At 38.3% G+C, this 22,196-nt stretch overlaps 2 protein-coding genes and 1 long non-coding RNA gene across 6 annotated transcripts in view; 2 read left to right on the top strand and 1 right to left on the bottom strand.

Moving 5' to 3' along the window:
* The window catches only part of LOC143847097 (glucose-6-phosphate 1-dehydrogenase, cytoplasmic isoform-like), a 29,233-nt gene extending 21,581 nt beyond the window's left edge, over positions 1 to 7,652 (bottom strand). For all 4 annotated transcript variants that reach the window (XM_077355780.1, XM_077355779.1, XM_077355782.1 and 1 more), the window contains exons 1-5: positions 7,471 to 7,652; positions 5,560 to 5,835; positions 2,118 to 2,203; positions 828 to 882; positions 554 to 740 (exon numbers count right to left, since the gene is read on the bottom strand). In XM_077355780.1, coding sequence (XP_077211895.1) covers positions 554 to 740; positions 828 to 882; positions 2,118 to 2,203; positions 5,560 to 5,754 — 523 coding nt within the window. In that variant the 5' untranslated portion in view covers positions 5,755 to 5,835; positions 7,471 to 7,652. The remainder of the gene's footprint in view (positions 1 to 553; positions 741 to 827; positions 883 to 2,117; positions 2,204 to 5,559; positions 5,836 to 7,470) is intronic.
* Positions 7,653 to 11,352: 3,700 nt separating this feature from the next.
* LOC143845541 (strigolactone esterase D14-like) lies at positions 11,353 to 13,099 on the top strand. The gene is made up of 2 exons (XM_077353919.1): positions 11,353 to 11,860; positions 12,482 to 13,099. The coding sequence occupies exons 1-2, from the start codon at positions 11,472 to 11,474 to the stop codon at positions 12,915 to 12,917; spliced, it is 825 nt and encodes a 274-aa protein (XP_077210034.1). The 5' UTR covers positions 11,353 to 11,471; the 3' UTR covers positions 12,918 to 13,099.
* Positions 13,100 to 16,415: 3,316 nt separating this feature from the next.
* LOC143847205 (uncharacterized) lies at positions 16,416 to 21,919 on the top strand. The gene is made up of 4 exons (XR_013234973.1): positions 16,416 to 16,495; positions 17,277 to 17,982; positions 21,139 to 21,272; positions 21,359 to 21,919. It is a non-coding gene; the product is annotated as an uncharacterized LOC143847205 (long non-coding RNA).
* Positions 21,920 to 22,196: the final 277 nt, after the last annotated feature.

Here is a 22,196-nt window from a genome sequence, read left to right as displayed (position 1 = left end):
ATTAATTCCTGTTATAATTAAAATTGTATGGAAATTAAGATTGAAATTTTCCGTTAAAATACATTACCCCAAAGATTATGCTCCACTAATAGTTGAGTTCCTTGCTGAAATGTAGTTTACTTTCCTGCCATGGCACATCTGGATTTTTCTCATAGGACTTTTTTTTTAATGATTCTCCATTAGTCATATCAACCAAAGATGTCCTTCCAGAAAAATTTCTAATAAAATATTTACACCTAGAAAAGCATGCCACAATCAACAAGCATCCTTATATTTTAAGGAGATTACGTCTGCAAATTTTGTATTTCTTGGTTGTATGAAGAACAGTATACCACCTACATTCAACTTCTAGAAATTTAATGCATTAAAATTACATATGAATTGAAAAGAAGAATTTATTCAATGAAACTAAAATTCTGAAGACATCCTCCATGCATCTCCCTCATTTATCTATATGAAGCCTCAAGAAGAAAATAAAAGCTGCATCATAAAAAGCATACTATCTAGTCTACTATTCTTGAGTATGAAAGATAAGCATTCAAGGGAGACTCACATCGATTCATACAAAAATGTCTTATCATTTTGCAAACAGACGGATAAACAGATGGAGGCAAAGCAAGATAGAAGAGCCTCCGAGAGGAGCCTTCTTGACTGTTCTTTGATATTTCATGTTCTGAAATTTCTTTATCCAATAACTGAAAGCCCTCCCCATCATCGTAGGATCCACTAACGTATTTGATCTGGAAAGTAGATGTTTGAAATAATTAGAAATTTTCAAACTAGTACATAATCGCAGACAATAACAAAGGGAAAGATGACCCATTTACCAATTGCAAAAACTTCGATACATGTTCTGAATCTCCCTTGGCTCCGCCAAGATGTCTGTACAGATCAATATGGATATGTGTATTCATCTCCATTATTTTGTATACTATAAAGCTAGTGCTAAAAAGAAATGTTGAAAATTGAGTTCCCTCAAAATTGTTGCGGATGAAATGAGCAAAAGGTTGTTATTGGGTTTCCAAAATACCAAATATGTCAGAAAATATGGAACCGATTTCAAGCATGATCAAGGCTGCCCCCTTTAAGAAAAGAGATAAACAACCATCCGGAGAAACGTTAATTGTCTACAACCAAACCAACAAGTGCTTCTCAAATCTCTTGTTGTTGATCTTTCTAACACCTTCATAGAGTCATAGAAAGGTGAAATTCCATAAATCCCTCACTCTTCTGTTGCCAAGAGGAGATCTTGAAAAGTAATACAACTTAAATAGCCATGAGACCTTCATCACTCCATTATAAGGACCAAATGGCAAAAGAAAAACCTGATCCTTGATAGGGCAATGCACTGTTAAGTGGAATGCTAACTGTATCTTCACAAAAAATACCAACAATGTATGAAAGTCAATAGACCAACAATTGATCCTCACATAAGGATATTAGTTCTGAGTGTGGGTCCAGAGAAAGATAAAGCCCTTTGCCTCCATTTTTTAAGCATCCAAATAACCCTAACCTAGGATGCAAAACTTGATTTTGAGAAGAGACCCGAAAGTTGCATCAAAGAAACTAAAAAATTCAATAATGACAGCCACCACCTAACAGTGGATGCTTATTTGGACATGATGTTCATGGATAGGCTCAACAAAGTCACCTTAATGGGAGTGATAGGCCTTCGGAATCACAAACCTTCACTAAAGACGGTCAAGCTCTTTGAAATACTCCACATGATTACAATCCCAAAGAAAAACAATTGGTAGCTCACACCCAAAACACCAAATAGAAATTAATAGTTACCCAACTTTTATCATCCTCAGTATTTCATAGTAACTCCAAACAGAACAGCTACATATAAACTATATTGAGTGCAGGCACATCTTTTGTATCTCATAGGCCAAAAAGCTTAGATCTGCATTTTAACTCCCAAGCGTAGAAATTATGATGCTGCAAAAAAATGTTTCTGCCTAATAAAGATATCAACATGCTTTAGGATAGTGTATCTAAAATAACCTTGCAAATGAAATAGGAAACAATGTATTCATATCTTGATTCTTACACAGGCAATGTTGAAAATTTTAAGAAAAGCCTCTCAAGATGAAAAAACTAATAAAGAATCTCACCCTCGTATCCGATCTCTTAAACCATCATCTGAGAGCTTTGTTCGTGCATATCCAAATATGTAAACTTCACGTGGTTGTAGGAATCCCTATGTACACCTCAACCAGAATTAGTACATGAGTGGTTACCATTGTAAATATTGAAGGACAAAGTAACATACAAACAAGAAGTCAAATGACTAAAAGATGAAGGGATTCCCAACAAATAGAATATGTTACAACTTGCAAATCTATGTATTAACTTCAGACTATGAATAATCGAAATCAATAACAAAAAGACACCTTTAAAGTTTACAAAAGTAACGAAAACACAATTTCAAAGTTGAGATTGTAACTGAATTAATTTCGTAGCCTAAAAGGTAGTCTTTCCAAAAAGGAAGCTCATATACCTCATAGTTACTCGCCCAGATATTTCTTATGCGGTGGGGGTTTTTAGCCAGTTCATGAGTGCCCCTCGTACACCACACTGGGTAGCTATGAATCAGATTCTTCGATATTTGAAAAGCGCTCCAAGGAAAAGGCTGTTTTTCAAAAGACATGGCCATCATATGGTAGAAGGCTACAATGATGCTGACTGGGCGGGTTCTCTAGCAGATAGACACTCCACGACTGGCTATTGTACCTTTGTGGGAGGTAACTTAGTGTCCTGGCGAAGCAAGAAGCAAAATGTTGTAGCCAAGTCAAGTGCAGAAGCCGAATATTGAGCCATGTCACATACTAGCAGGGAGCTTATCTGGCTTCGTTCACTCTTATATGAGATTGGATTTCTATCATCATCACTAGCTCAGCTGTACTGTGACACAAGGCAGCAATTCACATTGCTGCGAATCCGGTCTTTCATGAGAATGTGGGTTTTACCCGACCCGCATCAACCCGAAAATCTCATGGGTCGGGTTCAGAGAATGTGGGTTTTAGGATGGGTCGGGTTTAAGGTTTAAAAACCCGAGGCATTCTTGGGTCGGGTCGGGTTTAATGGCGAGAAACCCGAAGCCCCGAGAAACCCGAATTAGTTTCTTCACGAAAAATAGAACGTGCACATAAATTGTGGCATTTCAACTTTGGTACCTTCGATACCATGGGGTTAGAAGTGGAATTTGGCCATAGTTAAGGGGGTGTATTTGTATTTTCCCTAAAATTTATGTTGCAGTTTCTCAAAATTTGCTATTTTAATGTTAATAAAATATTAAAATAATTAAAATGAAAAAATATCTCTTCTTGCCATTTAGAGTATTGTGTTATACTATACTAGTATGTGTTATATAATTATATTTATATGTGAAAAGTGGTGAGTGCAAATTATGTATAAATAGTGGCATTGTGCGTTAATTATGTGGTTCTTATTTTTTTCAGAACCATCAATATCACCGTGCCACCACGTCGTCTAGACAATGATAGAGATGATGACAGAGATATTGGTTGGCAACATGGGCAGCCTGATGGTTATGCAGCCTGATAGTTATGCGCACAAGACTATTATACAATTATTGTGAAAAGAGAATAGGTAGTGGGGGTGTTACGAGATTGAAATAACAGCTCGTAGGTGGTTATAGAAATGCAGGACAGTGCCCAGCTTACCCTAAGGAGGTTATGGAACTCATCTCAAAGGCATTGAAGGGGTGAAAACATGATAAGCGGGAGAGACTGAGCAGCGAAGAGTTCGAAGTTGTTAAACTAATATGGATTGTTCTAATGCTTATGTGATAATTTCTATGGGTGTGTTTGTGCTTATTTTAGTATTACTTGAAGTTTCATCTAAAATTTCTGTCAGTTTTACATGTTGCCATACATTTTTCGTGATTGTACAGGATTTTTTGTTGGGGTTCCACGCAAAAGCAAATAGTCCCACATCGGTAAAGTGGATTGGATGGGGATGGGTTATAAGTGAATGGGCACCCTCCCTCTAATGGCTAGCTTTTAGGGGTGAGTTCTACCCGGTTAAATTCCCAACAAAGCTCTGATAGCACTTGTTGCGGCAAGACCCCGCCGCTAGAAATCCGGTTATCGAAGACTACTCGAACCAAACAATACCAAATAGCCTCCGGCAAACCATGGAATTAGCCCAAACGAGTATGTGCACAAATCAAGTGTGTTTTAAAATCAAAAAAGAAAATAACAAACCGAGAGACACAAGAGATTTACATGGTTCGGCACTTTGGCCTACTCCACGGGCAATCCGGCAAGTAAAATTCACCATCAGTGATGAGAAATTACAACAAGGGTGAAAAACCCTTACCTCTCCAACCAAGGTGAAAACCCCACCAACACCCTCTTTACAATGTTTTCACAACCCCAAAAACACCATAAAAGGAGCCCAACAACTTTGGATCGAGACCCTTGCAAGAGAAGAAGAAGAAGAAACCCTTGGAGAGAGAAAACCCTTTTCTGGTAGAGAAAAGACCCAAATCCCCTTCTTTAGAATAATAACCCAACTAAAGATAAAACCCTCTTTAGTAGACTTTTTAACACATTCCAATAATGCCCCTTCTTAAAGAAGTTATTCCAAGTGATATTATATCACTAATCCAACATTTTTGCTGAAATTTCAGATATAAATCAAAATGTTTTCATTTTCGTGGTGACTACACTCAAACCAAAACCAAAATCTGAAACCCTGCACTTGCGAAGCTTGCATAATGTAGCCCATAAATCACTAAAACAGCACTAAACCATTATTGATACTAGTATACAGCAATTCAATGATCTAGTAGCCACTAAAACATCACAATACATGTTAAATAAAGTTCTCTTTACAAATTTCTCCACAAATTTTACATTTTAGTTTTCTCTTTTTATCATTTCTTTTCCTTTTTGAGAAAAAATGAATTTCAGCTTTGTTAAGAAATCTTAAAATTTCTGACGAAAACCAATACATATCCTTGTCTGAGTCAATCACCAAAACTGCTATATTAATCCTTCTTGATCTGCAATAGATTAAGGGGTTAAAAATAAGTAATTTTCTATGGAAAATTAAATGATTATGTGGCTAACATTGCCTACTTATCCTAGTAGAAGGTAAGTGTCAAATCAAACCTATTCAGCTGTTATGGCAGGTGCTTTGAAAGATCAGAAGACCTCATATTCTTTAACGTATAAAAAATGTTGACACTAGACTTTCCACCAATAATTATACTTTGAGTACATTGCTTTAATGATAGAGAGAAATACTCAGCTCCCTTATTTGATTTATTTAAATCCATGAGGACCATGACCACATATTTTAGATAAGCTTATGCCTGTAATGATTTGTATCTCTCTAGAATGCCTGCAGCAAATAGTGGTCAAGCTGCATTCATCAGGGCGAATGAAAGTTAGAAATTGGCTGGTCATTAGAGATTTCTCCAAGTGGTACTCAAATTCAGAAAGGCAAAATGAATTTTCAAAGGAAGACCCAGAGAATTTTTAAGGTGTGCACAATAATAATCTAAATTATACTCGTCCAACAAACCTGTTGAAAAAGATGGAAAAGTGCTGGAAATGTCTTTTTCTTAGCAAGGTCTCCCGAAGCACCGAGCACCACAATGGAGAGGCACCCAGTTTCCACTACACCCTCAGTGTCTTTTCCCTCTAAAAAGGACTCACTCTTCAAACTACTGGTCTCTGAGTGTGACTCATTTGTTGACGCTGAAGAAGACCCCGTCATTCTCAATGCCTGGTAAGTTGGTTAGGCAGTGCCGCAGTGCTATCTTGCACGTAAGGGGGAAACACAAATTATTTGTGTAACCTGCATAAGTTAAGTGGTAAGAAGAGCTTCAGCATAATGATAGAAATATAAGACAGAGATAGCTGTCCCATGTCCACAAAATAAAATGCTCCATGACCAGGGAATCATTAGACTCAAGCATCATAAATTAGCATACATATCATCAAGGGCAGCTTCAGCATCATGATAGAAATTTAAGAGAGAGATAGCCATCCCATCTCCACAAAACAAAATGCTCCACCACAAACAAACTATATTACTGTCTTGGTTTAGTATCACTACAAGCAGTTGCAAATCGGATCTTATGATCTTCAAGCACTTCAATGATAAAATTTCACTTCCAAAAGACCCAAAAAAAATAAAATCAGTAAACACAAGCATTATCTTCTTTGCTTTCTTTATTCCTCTAGTCTATTGAATTCAAACTAGCACACGGAACCTAATTTTCGCTATTCCATAGAACTATTCCCATGAAAAATCCTCTCACCGCCTGCCCCCCTTACAAGAGACTCGCTAAAGTGTATCCATCAAGACAAGCAATATCTATAACTCACCGGGAGGCCAATGAATAAGAACAAATTGAAAACACACACAATAGAAGATAACAATAACAATAATCAAATGTTTGTAAGCTTTAATAAAACAATGAGGTGGATCATATTAGAGATAGAGATCGAACATATCTGACATTTATCTTCTCCTGTACTTTAGCCATGAAATCCTTTTTGGATACACCGTTTACTCCTCCAACCAAGGAATGTGATTGGAGGATTTCTCCTTGTATATATATGCATTCCATATTAATACAAACACACTTTCACAGAAGTTTATCTTCACATTGTATCAGAGGTAGCTGGACATCTTTCTCTGTTTTCCTTTCGGTTTAGAGTTTGTGTTCAAATGGAAAATGGAAACAAAATCTCTACTACTTTACGAATCAGTAATCGCTCACGTCTATTTTAACTGAAGTTTTCATTGAAGTAGTGCTTTAACGTGAAAAATCAAAGAGAGACCGTGATGAAAGCCCGATCTGTTTCCTGGTAAGTGTTTAAGATCATGATTCCATTTGTTACAAACGAGAAGGACCTTTCTTGGAGTAATCAGACGTCTCTCTGGTTTCTAAGGTTTAATAATGTGTTTTAAAGGAGGAAGCGATGGAAGAAAAAAAAAGTTTTAGATTTCTAAAAGGCTTCACGATCTGTTTCAGATGTTCTCGGATTCGGTTTATGATCTGTGTTTGAAGACAGAAAAGTTTTTTGCTTGCTTCTGAAAACTGTTCCTCCAACTCCTACCCAAAACTCTTTTAACAAAGAGATCTCACGATTTCACATTTCCAATTATGATTTAACACTCGCAATTTGGCATGGAGAAAAGTCTAATAACATTGAATTCAGATCTTTAATTTTACAACAAATCAAAAAACATTTCAAGTTTGCAATTATGATTTAACACTCAAAATTTGTCATAGAGAAAAATCTAAAAACAATGAATTCTGATCTTTAATTTTACAACAGATCGAGAACAGTTTACGCCAGAAAAAAACATAATCAGCTCAATTTGAGGGAGAATTAGAGGACTATACAAGCTCATGAGTGAAATCTAAACAGGAAATGAAGAACAAAAACTATATCTTTTTCTCCTCTTTTTTTGATTTACCTTTTTCTGCTAGGGATTCAGCGAGTAAAGTTTGAATGTAAGTGGAAAAGGAGAAGAGGGAATTTCTAGGGTTTTGATGGATCGGCTGCTCTCAACCCATCCTCCTCATCCTCTTCTTCTTAGTACCACACTCGACAATCATTAAAAAAACGGGCGATGATATTTTCACCCCCCACCCCCCTTGCATTGCGCATGCGCCCCCTTATGAAGTGATTTGACGTCAAAAAAACGTTAAAGTTGACACTTTTCACGTCAAATCACGTTATAAGTGAAGGGTGCGCGTAATGCAGGAGGAATGAAAATATCATCTCCCAAGATGGAATTAAAAGGACAGAGATAATGCAAAATAGGAAAAATTGCCAAAGGAGGACATCAAAATACGAGAATTGTCAATGAGGGTCGTACTTTTGAAAAATTGTTAGGGAGGACGAAATGGGGGTTATCAAGTCTCTAAAATGAGGTTATCAACCCTCTAAATGGGGTTATCGAACTCTCAAAAGTGGTTATCAACCCTCATTAACAATTTTTCAAAATTGAGTCCCCCCTTTGACAATCCTTGTATGTGGTGTCTGCCGTTGGCAAATTCTCCGAATGCAACGGATCGGGTGCACACTTAGCACCCTAACGCTACGCCCAAGAATAATGATACGTTCCAAGGGAACAAATAACTCTTCACATGTTAGCAATTATCAAAATGAGGAGTGCCCACTATCAAGATTTTTATTAATATCCTGTGGAAATTAATCTCATTCCTTTATAAAAAAATAATTATTGACGATTAGATTACCTTATCATCAAAACCAATTTAATAGGTGTAACCCCGAATAAATTAGTAGAGTGAATCCAACAAAACCGATTAAATTGGTGAAATTAAATTGGTGAAAAAAGAATTAGTAGGGAGAAAATTAAGAGAAGTGATATATCCACCCCTTTTGATTACTTAGGACACCCTGCAGCAGGCTGTTGTACTTCAGAAGGATTCAATGGGGCTGATTGCCACCTACACTGCTGCTGGGTGTCCCAAGTAATCAAAAGGAGCGGATATATCAAATCCCAAAATTAATTGTTAGCATGAAATTAGCCAAAAATCAAAATTGGCAGGTGCATCTCCCACAAACAATGAGGTTATCTTCAAAATTGAATTGGTGACTGAATTAGTGGGGTTAATTAAATCAGTATAACCGATTTAGGTAGGGGAAAAGGAATCAGGAGTGGGAGAATTGAATGTTGGCGGGAAATTAGCTAGAGCGGTCAAACACAATTAACTATGATAAAACTGATTTAGCAGGGAAAAATGTTTTCCAATAAAAATTTTCTTGGAAAAAAGCGAATGACAGTGGAAATAAACATGCTTAGTATACATTATAGATAGAGAGATATATAGATATATAGATTGTATATGGATAGGTATATAGTAAACATAGATAGATAGATACCTAGATGAGGGAAATTGTAATTGAGAAAAAAAAAAACACTCCTATAAGGATTTGGTTTGAAAAAATAAAACATATTTTCTTTAGGATTTTCCTCTCATGGTTAAACTGGAGACAAATAACCTCCCGTAACAATCTAATGTGACAGCTATGCAAGAAGACAAAACCTAGTGCTAAAGACAAATCTGAATGTTTGGCACATGAGAGGGGCATGCCGGCTGACCCTCTTATTCCTACCATCACTTCACTGACATGCCGTTGCCCTAGGCAAAATGCTACTTTTCACCATCATCACCCTAGGACCAGAGGAGCTGCGACACGTGGCATTCACACCAAATTACGATGTAGAGGCTCACTCTTCTCGTGGTATCGATTTGTGACTTGAGCGTCAGAGTGGCTTCCCGGAGCCAAAGCTCTGCCCCTAACGCTTTATTTTGGAGTGTAGATCACAGATTGGAGCTCGAGCATCCCTTGGATAATAGGGAACAGATCTCAACGCCATCAATAAAAATGCCACCCACTTTTGACTCTCTTATCAAACATAGGCATTCGCCATTTTACCTCATCTATAGTACATACTAAACATGTTTCTTTCCTTTGTAATTTGTTTTTTGTCAGTGTAAAATCTTTAGGCTCTGTCCTTTCGACGTAAAAATGGGCAACATGGATGTAAATCAAATGGATGTAAAAGTCTTTAGGCTATGTTCATAAAACAAATTTTACGCCCATTTTTACGTCGAAAGAAATGGAGCCTATAGAGATTTTTTATTGGAATTTTTTCTATGATGGATTTTTTACACCTCGTACATAACATGGGTGAGGTCCATTTTACCCCTCATGTTTTGATATGGTAAGGCCACTATCTATGCCTAAACACATGCATATGGTGGGGCCTACCATTTTACACCCATGAGCCAACCCACCATCTCCATCCAAATCGTTGCATAAGATGGGGCCACCATTTTGCACCATTTTTTACTGGGTGGGTCCCACTATGTCCAATCAAATCTATCCATCAGATGGGTCCACCATTTCCTCATAATTTGATGGGATGGGTCCCACAATCTCCACCCGAGCCATGCATGGGAAAGGCCCACCGTTTTGCACCTCATGTTTTGACGGGTGTGGGCCCCATTATTTTACACCTATGCTTAGCATGGGTCAAGAATGACAGCGTCCATATACGCCGCAACAGAACGGAGTAGCCGAGCGAAACTATCGACATGTTCGGGTTGATTTTGGGGAGTCAGGTTGAGCTTTCGCCTTAAAATCAGGTCGGATTCTGGTTGATTCCAATTCATTTCTTAGCAAAAGCTCAACCCGACCCGACCTACCCAAGTTTCGGCCCTATGAATAGGACTGCCGACAGACATCGATTTGGTCAAGTGTTGCGGGGCCACCTAAGTGGTCTCAGCCAATCTTAGTTGTGACATGATGATAATGGATGGATGGTTGGAAGGATGACAACATTCGATGCTTTTCTCATTTAATAGATGAATAAGTGGCAGCTGCCTAGTTGTTGGAAATGACCTAATAAGCTAGAAGAGCCAAAGGCAGTCCCATTCAATGGAAGCTCACCCACGACATTTAATCTAAAAAGCTTACAACAGCATTTACTTTGGAACGGCAAATCAGTTGGGTTTCATTTATGATTCCCATGCTCCAAAAGAGAAAGGTCTCTTCCTTCATCATCAACCTCCCTGCAAAATTAATGAACTGATTGTTTTGGATTGTCTTATTCTACAGCAGGAAATGGTCTTCAAATTTTTGCTGGAGAATGCCAATATCTATCATCTATGGACGAAACCAACCTTATTTACTAATGGCTAGCTAGTTGTTTAGGAGCCCATGAAATCATGGCTTTTCTTTCTTTTTTTCTTTTTTTATTATTAGGGTTCATTGGATGCATATTATAGATTTTCTTTTTGAGAACAGTAAATTTATTGTGCATTCACTCTCAATATTTTATACTTCGCATGAGTTCAATAAATACAATTATAACCAAAATACTTTCTTGTGCATTCAATTAGGACCATGATCATTTTCTTTGTAAATAGTAGCTAAATAGTTTAAAACCCCATGCCCATGAAAAATATGGGATTATTCTATACAATAATGTACTGAAATAGTTAGTTAAGAGAACACGTCAATAGTTGAATTGTACTACGATTAGTCATTGTCTCAAGCGATGAAGTTAGGCAAAGAAATTATCTAGATTTTCACATAGCCTTGATTTATGATCTTTTACAAAGTTTTACTTTGATCACTAGCCAGACTTTGGGATATATCAGTGACAATTTCCTCACAAGACCTCTCTATATCAATGACAAATCATCTTAAATTTGGAAAGCTCCCTCCCTCCCTCCCTCTCTATCTATCTCTAACTAACAACTGACAACACTTAATTAACACAGAAAAACTGTGGGGTATAAACTATAAATATAGACATTTCCTTCAGCATATTGATACTGAAATTGGAAGTTCTCCATCTAGGCTACTTTTCATGTTCTTTAACTCCTGTCTTATTGCAAAAAAAACACAAAGTCGGTTATCAGAAGTTCAGAACCCATGGAGAATATAGCCCATGAACAAGGAGGAGTTGTGGCAGCCTTGAATGCCAGAATTTATGGGTATGGGAACCAAACCCTAGTGCTCTCTCATGGGTTCGGAGCAGACCAAACAGTGTGGCACTACATCCTTCCCTACCTGGCTTATTACTTCAAGGTAGTAGTTTTTGACATGGTCTTCTCTGCAAATGTCAAGCCTAATCTCTACAACAAGGAGAGGTATTTGAAGTTCGATTCGTACGCGAGTGATCTCACATCTCTCCTTGATGAGCTCAATGTGAGCAGCACTATCTACTTGGGACACTCCATGTCTGCCATGGTTGGGTGCATAGCAGCTAATAAGAGGCCACACCTCTTCAAACACCTCATCCTACTTGGTGGCTCTCCAAGGTCTCATTCTCATCTTCTCTCTCCATTTTCCCTTCTTCCTTATTGATAAGGAATCTATTTCACTAAATCTTGGATGGTTTGCATTTAGCCCTCATGAGTGTTTATATAGATCACTCAAAGAGTCAAAGGGATAAACATAGAAAGATAATAGAAGAATCATAGAAGGTAATAATAATAGAAATCCTAATCTAACCTAACTAGCTACCCATTTAATTAGCTTAGTTGCCTAATCTATTCAATCACTAATCTACCACCATTAGGTAATTGATTAGGGTTGTTCACTATGGGGATAGCAAGGCGGGGTTTATCTTATGCTTGGATAGACTTCTTTTAATCATGTTGACCTTTGTGGTTGAATAAAATATTGTCGGAGCAAAATCGGTGAACAATGGACAAGATAGTTTCAAGATAAACTTATCTAAGGAGGATAGTCAATCCCCGGAACAACTTTTTCTCCCCCTTTTGTCTATATATTAATGAACAAAAAAACCTTGATTTGAAAAATTTTAAAATAAAAGGAGAGGGTGGAAGGTACCAAAACATGGAAATGGAAATTAATATCAGCTCCCTTCTCCACGCAACTCTAATACGAGAGTCTGAAAGATTTGTGGTTCTTGGCAGGTACTTGAATGCAGAGGGATATGTGGGTGGTTTTCAAAGATCAGATGTGGAGACTATCCTACAATACATGAAGCACAATTTCTCAAATTGGGCATCTAGCTTTGCTCCAAAAGCTATAGGGGTGAACAACCCAACTTCAATACAAGAATTCAAATTCAGTTTGGGGAGAATGAAACCAGATATTGCACTCCATGTGGCTAAAACTGTTTTCTTAAGTGACTTGAGAAGGGTGCTGGGAAAAGTCAAGGTGCCTTGCACTATCATCCAATCCCAAAAAGACATTGTTGTGCCAAAACATGTAGCATTTTACATGAAGAAAAGGCTTGGAGGGAAGAGTAAGGTTGAGATATTGAAAACGGAAGGCCATCTCCCTCAGCTAACAGCTTATCCTTTGCTACTCAATGTGTTGAAGAGGGTACTTGGTATTGTTGGTTAAGCAAATGAATGATCTAAACTTTGTAGCATGTCTAGAAGTAATGATATGGAAGGAGTTGGATTGGTTTAAAAGCATATTAGGCATGTTGAGTCTTGTGAACAGTATTTAATTACTGTCTTCCATTGTAGTTTCTTTTAAGATCATAGTCTCCAATAAATTTTATGGGCAATCTATTTGCAACACATAGTATTTTTTTATTTTTTTTTGATGACGTAGGGTGTCCCCATTGTAGAGTGGGACTAATTCCCTCCGATGCGCGCAATCACCCATAAACCACGCGCATCGGGTAATAAGCCCAGGGGGATTCAAACCCTCCGGATGCAACACATTGTATTGCTATGAATTACTACTGTCTCCTAGCAATTAAACATTTGGATGCACACCACAAGTCAAAGTATCAATAATCCTACTGTCTCCCTGCATGCCACACATGTGGGCTAGAGTGCCCACGTTGTATGGTCCACATGCAGGACGCGCGTGTGGGGATTAGCAATCCGGGGACATTGTCCCCTCTGGAATCATTTTCGTTGATTAAACTATTATCATCTAATTGTCAATGGGGTTTTTGGGTCATGGAATGACATGGGATTATTGGATTATCATGTGGGCCTGATGTTTGGATCGTGTTATTTGTTGGGGCTTTTTTGCCATTTGTTTGGATTGTCGGAATGCGCATCCTATCCTGATTCCGGAGTTTGGTTTTAAAAATTAATGGAATCAACATGTGTAATTGATATGGGGTGGGTTTTTTTTTTTTTTGTGGGGGGGGGGGGGGGGGGGTTATTAAGGCCATGTAGGGTGGGTGGAAAAAGGAAAGAGATTTGAGAGGTCCGATTGAGATTGGGGTGAGAAGTGGCAAAAATCAAGAAAAAGTTGATCGGATTTTGAGTAGAGTTTTTTTTTTAATTAATTTTTAGCCACCTCTCACTACTGGGAGACACTAGTTTCCTGTATATTGTTACATGATTTTTAGCCACGTCACCCGCCCAACCCCTCTCTCACCACTTGGAGACACTAATTTATCATGAAAAATATCCATAGTGATGGTAGCCAAACGTGCCTTGAAGGGAAAAAAATTGTCAGAATCTGTTTGACTGTTTCCTGCCCCAATGGGTGGTATTTTGATTCCACCTTGGTTGGAATTAATTTTTTGAACTAAATTTTGGCTACTGATATTGGCACTACCCTGTTTTAATAGTTGCACAAACTCCATTATTTTTTCTTTAATTGGCATATGAGAGCTTTTTGGAAAGTGTGCTGCCTATGGGGTTGCCTAATAGAGGGTAACCGAACAAATCCTTGTATGCCACATCGCACAGGAGCGGTAGTTTCGTCATTTTAAGAAAAAAAAAAAAAAGCCAGAAAAAAGAAACTAAGATTGTATTAGTTTGGTTCCATATTCGGTTCCCAACTCCGTTCCCAACTAGATTAATATATCCGAGAATTGATATGGTGTGTGGCCGTATTTTTTTTTAAAAGTACTGTACGGGTTACTTCATAGGATGATCCAAACGGTTCATTTGTTGGGCAACAACGTAAATAGATTAGCCCCTAAAAGTCTTTACCATAGGAAGATCCTAACCCTTCGATCTTTATCCCTCTAAAGATCGGAGGGTTAGGATCATCCTATGGAAAAGATTTTCGGTTCCCAACCTATTTACGTTGTGGCCCTACAAATGAACTATGAAGTTGGTCACAGCCACTCACCATATAAAAGGAGACAGATTTCTGGCCCCAATATTCACCTGTTTTTCCTTCTGTTGTTGGGAGGTATTTTTTCTGAACTATCTTCTATATCTCTCCTAGGGTTTTCAGATCCCTGTTTTTCCTTGTTATCGTCGCTTTTGCGGATGTCTAGAGTTTTTCGATTTTGATGCGTAAATGGCCACAGACAACAAGAGGATCTCTACATGCATTATCTAAGGCAAATGCATTTGTGTCCTCATCAAGGTTTTAAATTTCCGTTTCAAAATGTATGGAAACATATGCAAATGATAGAGTTTTAACACGAAACTTCAAAAACTGCTAGAATAGGCATAAATGCACACTTTGAAATCATCATATAAGCAAGATGACCATCCATAATGATTTGTCAACATCGAACACCTAGTGACATGCATTGTTGCACATGTCTAGTAATTCAGTATATACCGCATTTCACATGTAATTCATATTAATATTTATGCATAATACATACACCCCATTTCACATGCAATTCATATTAATATCAATCTAATATAGTATACCATTAATACATGTACAGTTTGATTTCGATATGCATTTTGGATTCGGTATGCATTTTGGTGGAGATGAAAATGGAAACATTTCTGTTGTTTCTTGTCGGTTTCGGTGGAAATCTAATACCATGCCAGCCACTTAATCCATATAAAGAGAGGATCTCGCTATTCTACAACCTCCATTCAATTGGGGCCGGGTTTTAAACCAAATAGGTCCTTAAAAGGTCTCACTTTTCTAGAAAAAATGGAATTTTTTTTTTGAAAGGAGCAAAAAGCAATAGTATCATAACTGATTGGAATACTTGTGAATGTTCAAAATGACCATAATGAGCAGAACACAGGGCAGTATGTTTCAATATTAGTTCTGCTTCGTTGTCCTTAACCGAACGAAACTTTTACTGCATTCCTTCGAAGTGGAATGGAATTGACATCTTTGATTTTGGATCATTGATTACATCTTGTTTCTGAATCTGCCAAGCATGCTTCAATACTCTGGCCTTCTCTTTTTGAATGGTAGCAATCTTTCATTCCAATATGAAAGGGAGGACCGAGATGGTCAACCCCTAGAAATATACAATAGCGAACATGAGAAATCTGAGAAAGACAACAAGAACAATAAATTGAGGTGTGTTGCTTCAATACTCTGGCCTTCTGTGAGAAGAAATTTTTTGGTTCATCATTGTAGCCCTTCTCTTAACCATGAGGAAATTCTTTTACAACTGAGTGAAATTCCATGGCCTTCGGATCCTTTCTACACCCCATTTCATTGAGGTGTGTTGCTTGCAGTAGTTTAATAAGTAATCATATTCTGCAAAACTCTTCAAAGTCATTAAAGATGTACTCGCTACTTCCATTTACAGAAGAAGAAGAAAAATAACTCAATGTCTGTTTCTAAAACCATCCATTTTTTGCTACATTGTTTTATCCATAGACAATATAAATTGGCAGAAAATGCTAGGACACCAGATTTTCGTTTCATACGATCAACTCAATATTTTTTTTTTTTGCCTTAATTGCTACCAATCATATGATCCGAGTGAACTAAGTTGTAGTGGTTTCAAGTGATTGTAGGTGTCACATAATGAAGCATATCTGGTCTTTTTTTTTTCCTATTGCTTTCCAGTTCTTCCTTATTGTTCTTCCAAGGTTGATCATATACATTTGCATTTTGGTGCTCTATCATACAAGGATAACATATTACAAATGTTTTAAGTTTACCTGTGTAGTATCAGCTAAATTTATTACAAAATTTCATTACTGCAGGCCAGAGGATCTTCGTAGGCCATTCGGACAATTTGGTCCTCTTAAGAACGTTTATTTGCAACAAGATTATCATATGGGGTAAGCATATCTTGCCAACTAGAAACACACACACAGGGGCGGAGCTACATGTAGAGTAATGGGGGCAGCTGCCCCTGTTGAGTTGGGCCAAACTCCTTAATAGGCCCTACTCAATTGGTCCCAGCCTTATGTATAATGCCCCTCTTATGTATATAACTTGCCCCCCTTATATGTCTAAATCCTGGCTCCGCCACTGCACACACACACACACAAAACACTATCGTTCTTCATCTAAATAGTTGGAAATTCGAGAGTTTAAGCCTTATTTTCATATTTAGTCATCATATGGGGTAAGCATATCTTGCCAACTAGAAACACACACACAGGGGCGGAGCTACATGTAGAGTAAGGGGGGTGGCTGCCCCTGTTGAGTTGGGCCAAACTCCTTAATAGGCCCCACTCAATTGGGCCCAGCCTTATGTATAACCTGCCCCCCCCCCCCCTTCTATGTCTAAATCCAGGCTCCGCCACTGCGAGCGCGCACGCACACAAAAACAAAAAACAAAAAAAACACCCATCGTTCTTCATCTAAATAGTTGGAAATTTGAGAGTTTAAGCCTTATTTTCATATTTAGTCTGTCGTTTTGTTTTGTTTTTGTTCATTTAATTGGAGCTGTATTAGGTGTGTATGTTATGTTGAATGGAGTTATCCTGTCTTGTCATCCTATGCTAAATTTAAAACTCCCCTTCGGTAAATTATCGTTGGGATGGACGGACTTGTTCTTTATAATCTACTTTTCTTTTATTAATAGTTGGATGTTTTTATTATGAGATCTAACAGCGAAAATAAAGTTTTGAAGACATCAGTCAAATCATAAGAGTTCTGTTGAAGAGGATGTTAATGTTTGTGAAGAGAGTGGCTGGTGTTATTAGAAGAGGTTGGATTTGAAGTTATACATATTGAAGATATTCAAGTCTTGAAGAATTTGAAGTCATCTTTAAACCCTGAAGTGTGCAAGGTTAACTTGCTTTACATCAATTGCGTGAAGTACCAAGAGCATATATCTGCTCATGACCTCCTGTATTTCTTAGGATTATCTTGGCAGTTTTATCGGTTAGCATTATTTCATGTTTTTTTTATACCGTGGGACCCCATTTTGGTGTCTGTATGCATCCCATTCTTGTAACACTAAGAATTGCATTGTGTTAAAGAGAACCATGTGGTTTTGGTTTTGTCCAGTATGTAGACCCCGTTGATGCGGCAGAAGCCAAGTATCAATTGGATGGGCAAATCCTCCTCGGCAGTGAAACAGTCTATGATTGGTGAACCAGCAGATCCATTTGCAACGCCTTTGGAAACATTACCTGAATGCTACTTCTTTCCTGTATTTCAAATCCTCAGTACATGCAGTGCCCAATAAGTTATTGGGTGTTCTTTTAATGGTTTCAGTGCCAACGGGATTATTGATTGAGCTGTGTCTAACTGTTGTATTTGCAGAGGAGAATAGAAAGAAGACAGCTGACATGAGGGAAAGATAACAAGTGAGGTAAATTAAGTCAATCTTTGTTAATATGCAGTGGATATTATAATCTTTTTTATAGGAAATGGCAAATTTTATTAAAGAAACAGAAGGGACACCCGAAAGGGAATACCCAAAGATACAGAACAAAAAATAAAAAATAAAAACTAATTACAAAATGACTAGGCCATTAAATAGGAAATTGATCAGACCAATTCATCGAGATGCATACCACTCCTCTTCTAGCCAAAGCATCCGTCTTCTCGTTAGCAGACCTTCTAACATGAATCAACTCTTTGATTCTGCCAATATATCTTCCATTTCGTCAAAAAGATAAAAAAACCTCTAAGGTGGAGCCACCCCACCCCTCAGCCACCGGATAACATTAAACGAATCCCCTTCAACAATTACACTCTTCAGACGGTCCCTACTCACCTTTTTTATGCCATTGAAAGCCGCTTGGACTTCTGCCTCCGTAGTGTCAGTCACACCTAAAGGGCCCCCAAAAGACCAAAGAACCTTGCCGGCATCATCACGACATAAACCTCCCACCCTGGCTGGACCAGGATTCCCAAAGCACCGTCAAAGTTTATTTTTAACACTTCTTGAGGCAGTGGTTCCCATCTCTGCACAACTTTATTAGCCCACTCACTACTCAAGCACAACACCCCCCATCCTTCCCAAAGATCAAACGCTGAGACAAACCGGAAAGATGGATGGCATCTCGTCCAATTAATAACCAAAGCAATTATCCGCATATAAAGATAATGAGGAGCCTTGGACATTCCCTCAAACACCCGCCCATTTCTCTCCTTCCATACCACCCACCAAGTGGCAAGCAAGCATACTTCCCACAAAATTTTCCCTTTCTTCTTCCAAGGCACGAAGCTCCATTGTTGCAACAACAATTTAATAGATCTAGGGAAAATCCAGTTGATCCTAAATCTCAGAAATATGCGACCCCATATAGACCGGGTGAACGAACAATGCATAAATAGATGATCCGCAGATTCCCCATCCGCAAGACATAGGGGGCAATGATCAACAAGCCACATACCACGGTTTCTCATAAAGTTAATGGTTTGAATCCTGTCGCGACATGCGGCTCAACCAAAGATACTAACCCGCGGCGGACAATGAAATTTCCACACCTTTGCTGAAAAAGAGGGAGTCGGGCAGGGCATCAGGCTCGTATAGAAAGATCTGACAGAAAAAAATCCAGAAGAATCTGCAGTCTATATTCTCTTATCCATCCCCTTTCTTTTAATGTAGCCATTATCCAAAAGCCTCCTAAGTCTAGCCGCAGAATCTAACTCCCAAGCAAAGAACCTTCTTCTATAAGCCGGGCACCATTCCCAAACACCATCCCTACTAACCATACACTCACTCACCATAGCTTCTTTATTCACCGCAACCCGAAAAATTTCTGGGAACAACAACCTGAGCGGGCTATCACCACACCATAAATCGCTCCAAAACTTAACTTTATCCCCTCCATAAACCCTAAATATAATATTCAGGTTGAGTAGGGGGGACATTTTAAAAATATCTCTCCACACCGTTAGCCCCTTTGACTTAAAATTATCGAAAGACTCCCACCCTCCGGGTTGACAACCATACTTACTACAAATGACCCTAACCCACAAATGAGATCTTTCTTCGCCAAATCTCCATAACCACTTTCCAAGCAAAGCGTGGTTAAACTCCCTAAATCTTCTAATACCCAAACCACCCACCTTGATGGGCACACAAACATCCTTCCAACTCACCAGAGAGATTCCTTTTTTGTTCTCATTACCTCCCCACAAAAATCTACGTTGGATCATTTCAATCCTCAACGAGACACTGACAGGATACTTGAAAAGAAATATAAAATATACAGGAATATTTGCTAAGACTGCCTTGATTAAAACCAATCTTCCACCTCTAGATACTAAATTTCTCTTCCAAGTATCCAACCTACGCCCAATCCTTTCTAAAATCGGCTCCCAAAATGCCCCCAAGAGCAGACCCAAATACGAGGCCGAAAGATTATCCTTCTCGCAACCCAATAACCTCGCGAACTCCAGAGCCTCATCCAAGGGGACATTCAGCGCAAACAATCTAAACTTATGGAAATTAGATCTTTGACCCGTTAACATTTCATAACATCTCAAAGCGGACTTTAAATTTAACACTTGGGATCTCTCCGGAATGCAAAACAAGAGTGTATCATCTGTGAACTGGAGGTGAGAGACCTCCACACAGTCTCTCCCAATACGGAAGCCATTGAACAACCCTACATCGCATCCTTTAGCTAACAATCTACTCAGAGTTTCTGCCACGATGACAAACAAGAAGGGAGATAAAGGGTCCCCTTGCCGAAGACCACGGGAAGACTTAAAAAAGCCTTTAGGAGACCCTTTAACAACACTGAAAACCACGCCGAGGATACACAGGGCATAATCCATCTGCGCCATCTACTCCTAAAGCCCATTTTAGCAAACAGGAAATCTAAACAGTCCCATTCCACTCTATCGTAAGCCTTTTGCATATCCAATTTGCAAATAATTCCTCTCAACTTGAGCCTACGATAATAATCTATGGCCTCATTGGCAATAAGAGAGCAATCTAATATTTGTCTCTTCGCTACAAAAGCACTTTGATAATCAGAGATAACTACCGGTAGAACTTTCTTCAAGCGCTCCGCTAGAACCTTAGCCAAAATTTTATATAAACTACCCACAAGACTAATAGGACGGAAATCTGCAATTTTTGTTTCCCCCGCTACTTTAGCTAGTGGATATTATAATCTTCAAACTCTCTTGAGCTATAAGTACAAGATCTGCAATCTAGTTCTTTATAATTCCTTCCTTTTGTTTAGTTATTTTATGATGGCTGTTGGGTTGATCAACTCCCTAATTTTCTTTAGGTTTCTATCCAGACCCTTATAAAGTAATTCATTGACGAATATCGCAAACTGACTTTGCTCAGGAACAAACCTGAGCAAGTCTATGACTTATGAAGTAATAAATTATTTAACCGACTTGCTCGGGCACCCAGTGGTTAGCTTCTGGATTGAATTTCTAACCCAAAGGGTATTAGGATAATAATTTAATATGGAGGCATTGTGGAAATATTTGAGAATGCTGCCTAATTTTTGCTGATGTATGTGGCCTAATTTGCCTGTGGTTGGGTTGATAGAGGTTGAGTGTACGATTACCGGCGGTCTGCACACTACTCCCAATCATCTTCACGATATGCGAGATCTCAGTTTTGTATTCGTAGGCTTCGTAGCTATTGTTCTTCACCTTTACCGCGACGAGGACATTACTAAGGTAGAAGTAATTCCTTTAGCTAATTAGATTAACTTGTCACATTTTTGCAAGTCTTAACTATGAGGTTTGCTCCTCTGCTGGAACAGGTCCATTTCACCACAAGAACGAAGGTACAGAGATCGTTCTTACTCCCGCTTGCCTTCCTATCATGGCTCTAGGAGTCGTGGTCCTGTAGAATTGTCGAAGATACGAACGCACAGAGAGCAGTCCATGTCTTTTAGCGAATAACCAACAGGAGAGAAGATAGAAATTACAATCCTAGTCTCTTTTCTTTCCATACTTTTTTATGTTGATTAACTGAATGTGTTTGGATTTAGTTCTGAGTTTGGACAGCATGCAATTTTCCTTGATGAAGTTGTTCACCACATTGAAGATGATGTAGAAATTTATCTGGTATGAAATTCGAGAAATACTTTAAACAGAAATGGTCCAAAGTGAATTTTTTTTGCTTTTCATTTTGGTGAGTCATTCGTTGAAACCCAAGGTGTCTTACCACTTCTCAACTTCTTATTCTAAGAAGAAGATTTGAGTTTTTCTCTCTTGGGTGTTGATATTCAGTTCCCTTGTTTTTATATTGCTACCCTTTTATTTCTTTTGATATTTGATCTTTGGTAATTGACTCTTAACAGCTTGTTGGAACCTGGAGATGGTGGGTTGTGCTGAGACTGCTAATTTGCTAAAATTGTTGTGAATAGAAGTTGCCTTTCTTTTATGTTTTCCAGAATTTAGTGGTCTTTTTTTTTATCTGAAAGAAAACAGTAAAAAGGAATGTGTAGTATAGAGAACCTTTTCGGAAGTGAATGCGGAAAAAGAGAATAAAAGCAGGCGGAAAAAGACACCTTTGCATTTGTTTTCACGTTGGAGAATAGAGTTATAAAAGTAGAAGTCATGTCATGCACTGCATTGTATTATTGCCTTTACACG

This window comes from Tasmannia lanceolata, unplaced genomic scaffold (assembly GCF_043159265.1).
Source record: "Tasmannia lanceolata isolate RefF3 unplaced genomic scaffold, GAP_Taslan_0.1 ptg000015l, whole genome shotgun sequence".
Lineage (NCBI taxonomy): Eukaryota > Viridiplantae > Streptophyta > Magnoliopsida > Canellales > Winteraceae > Tasmannia > Tasmannia lanceolata.
Note: the sequence above shows the minus strand (reverse complement) of the source record. Positions and strands in the feature narration are given on the sequence as shown.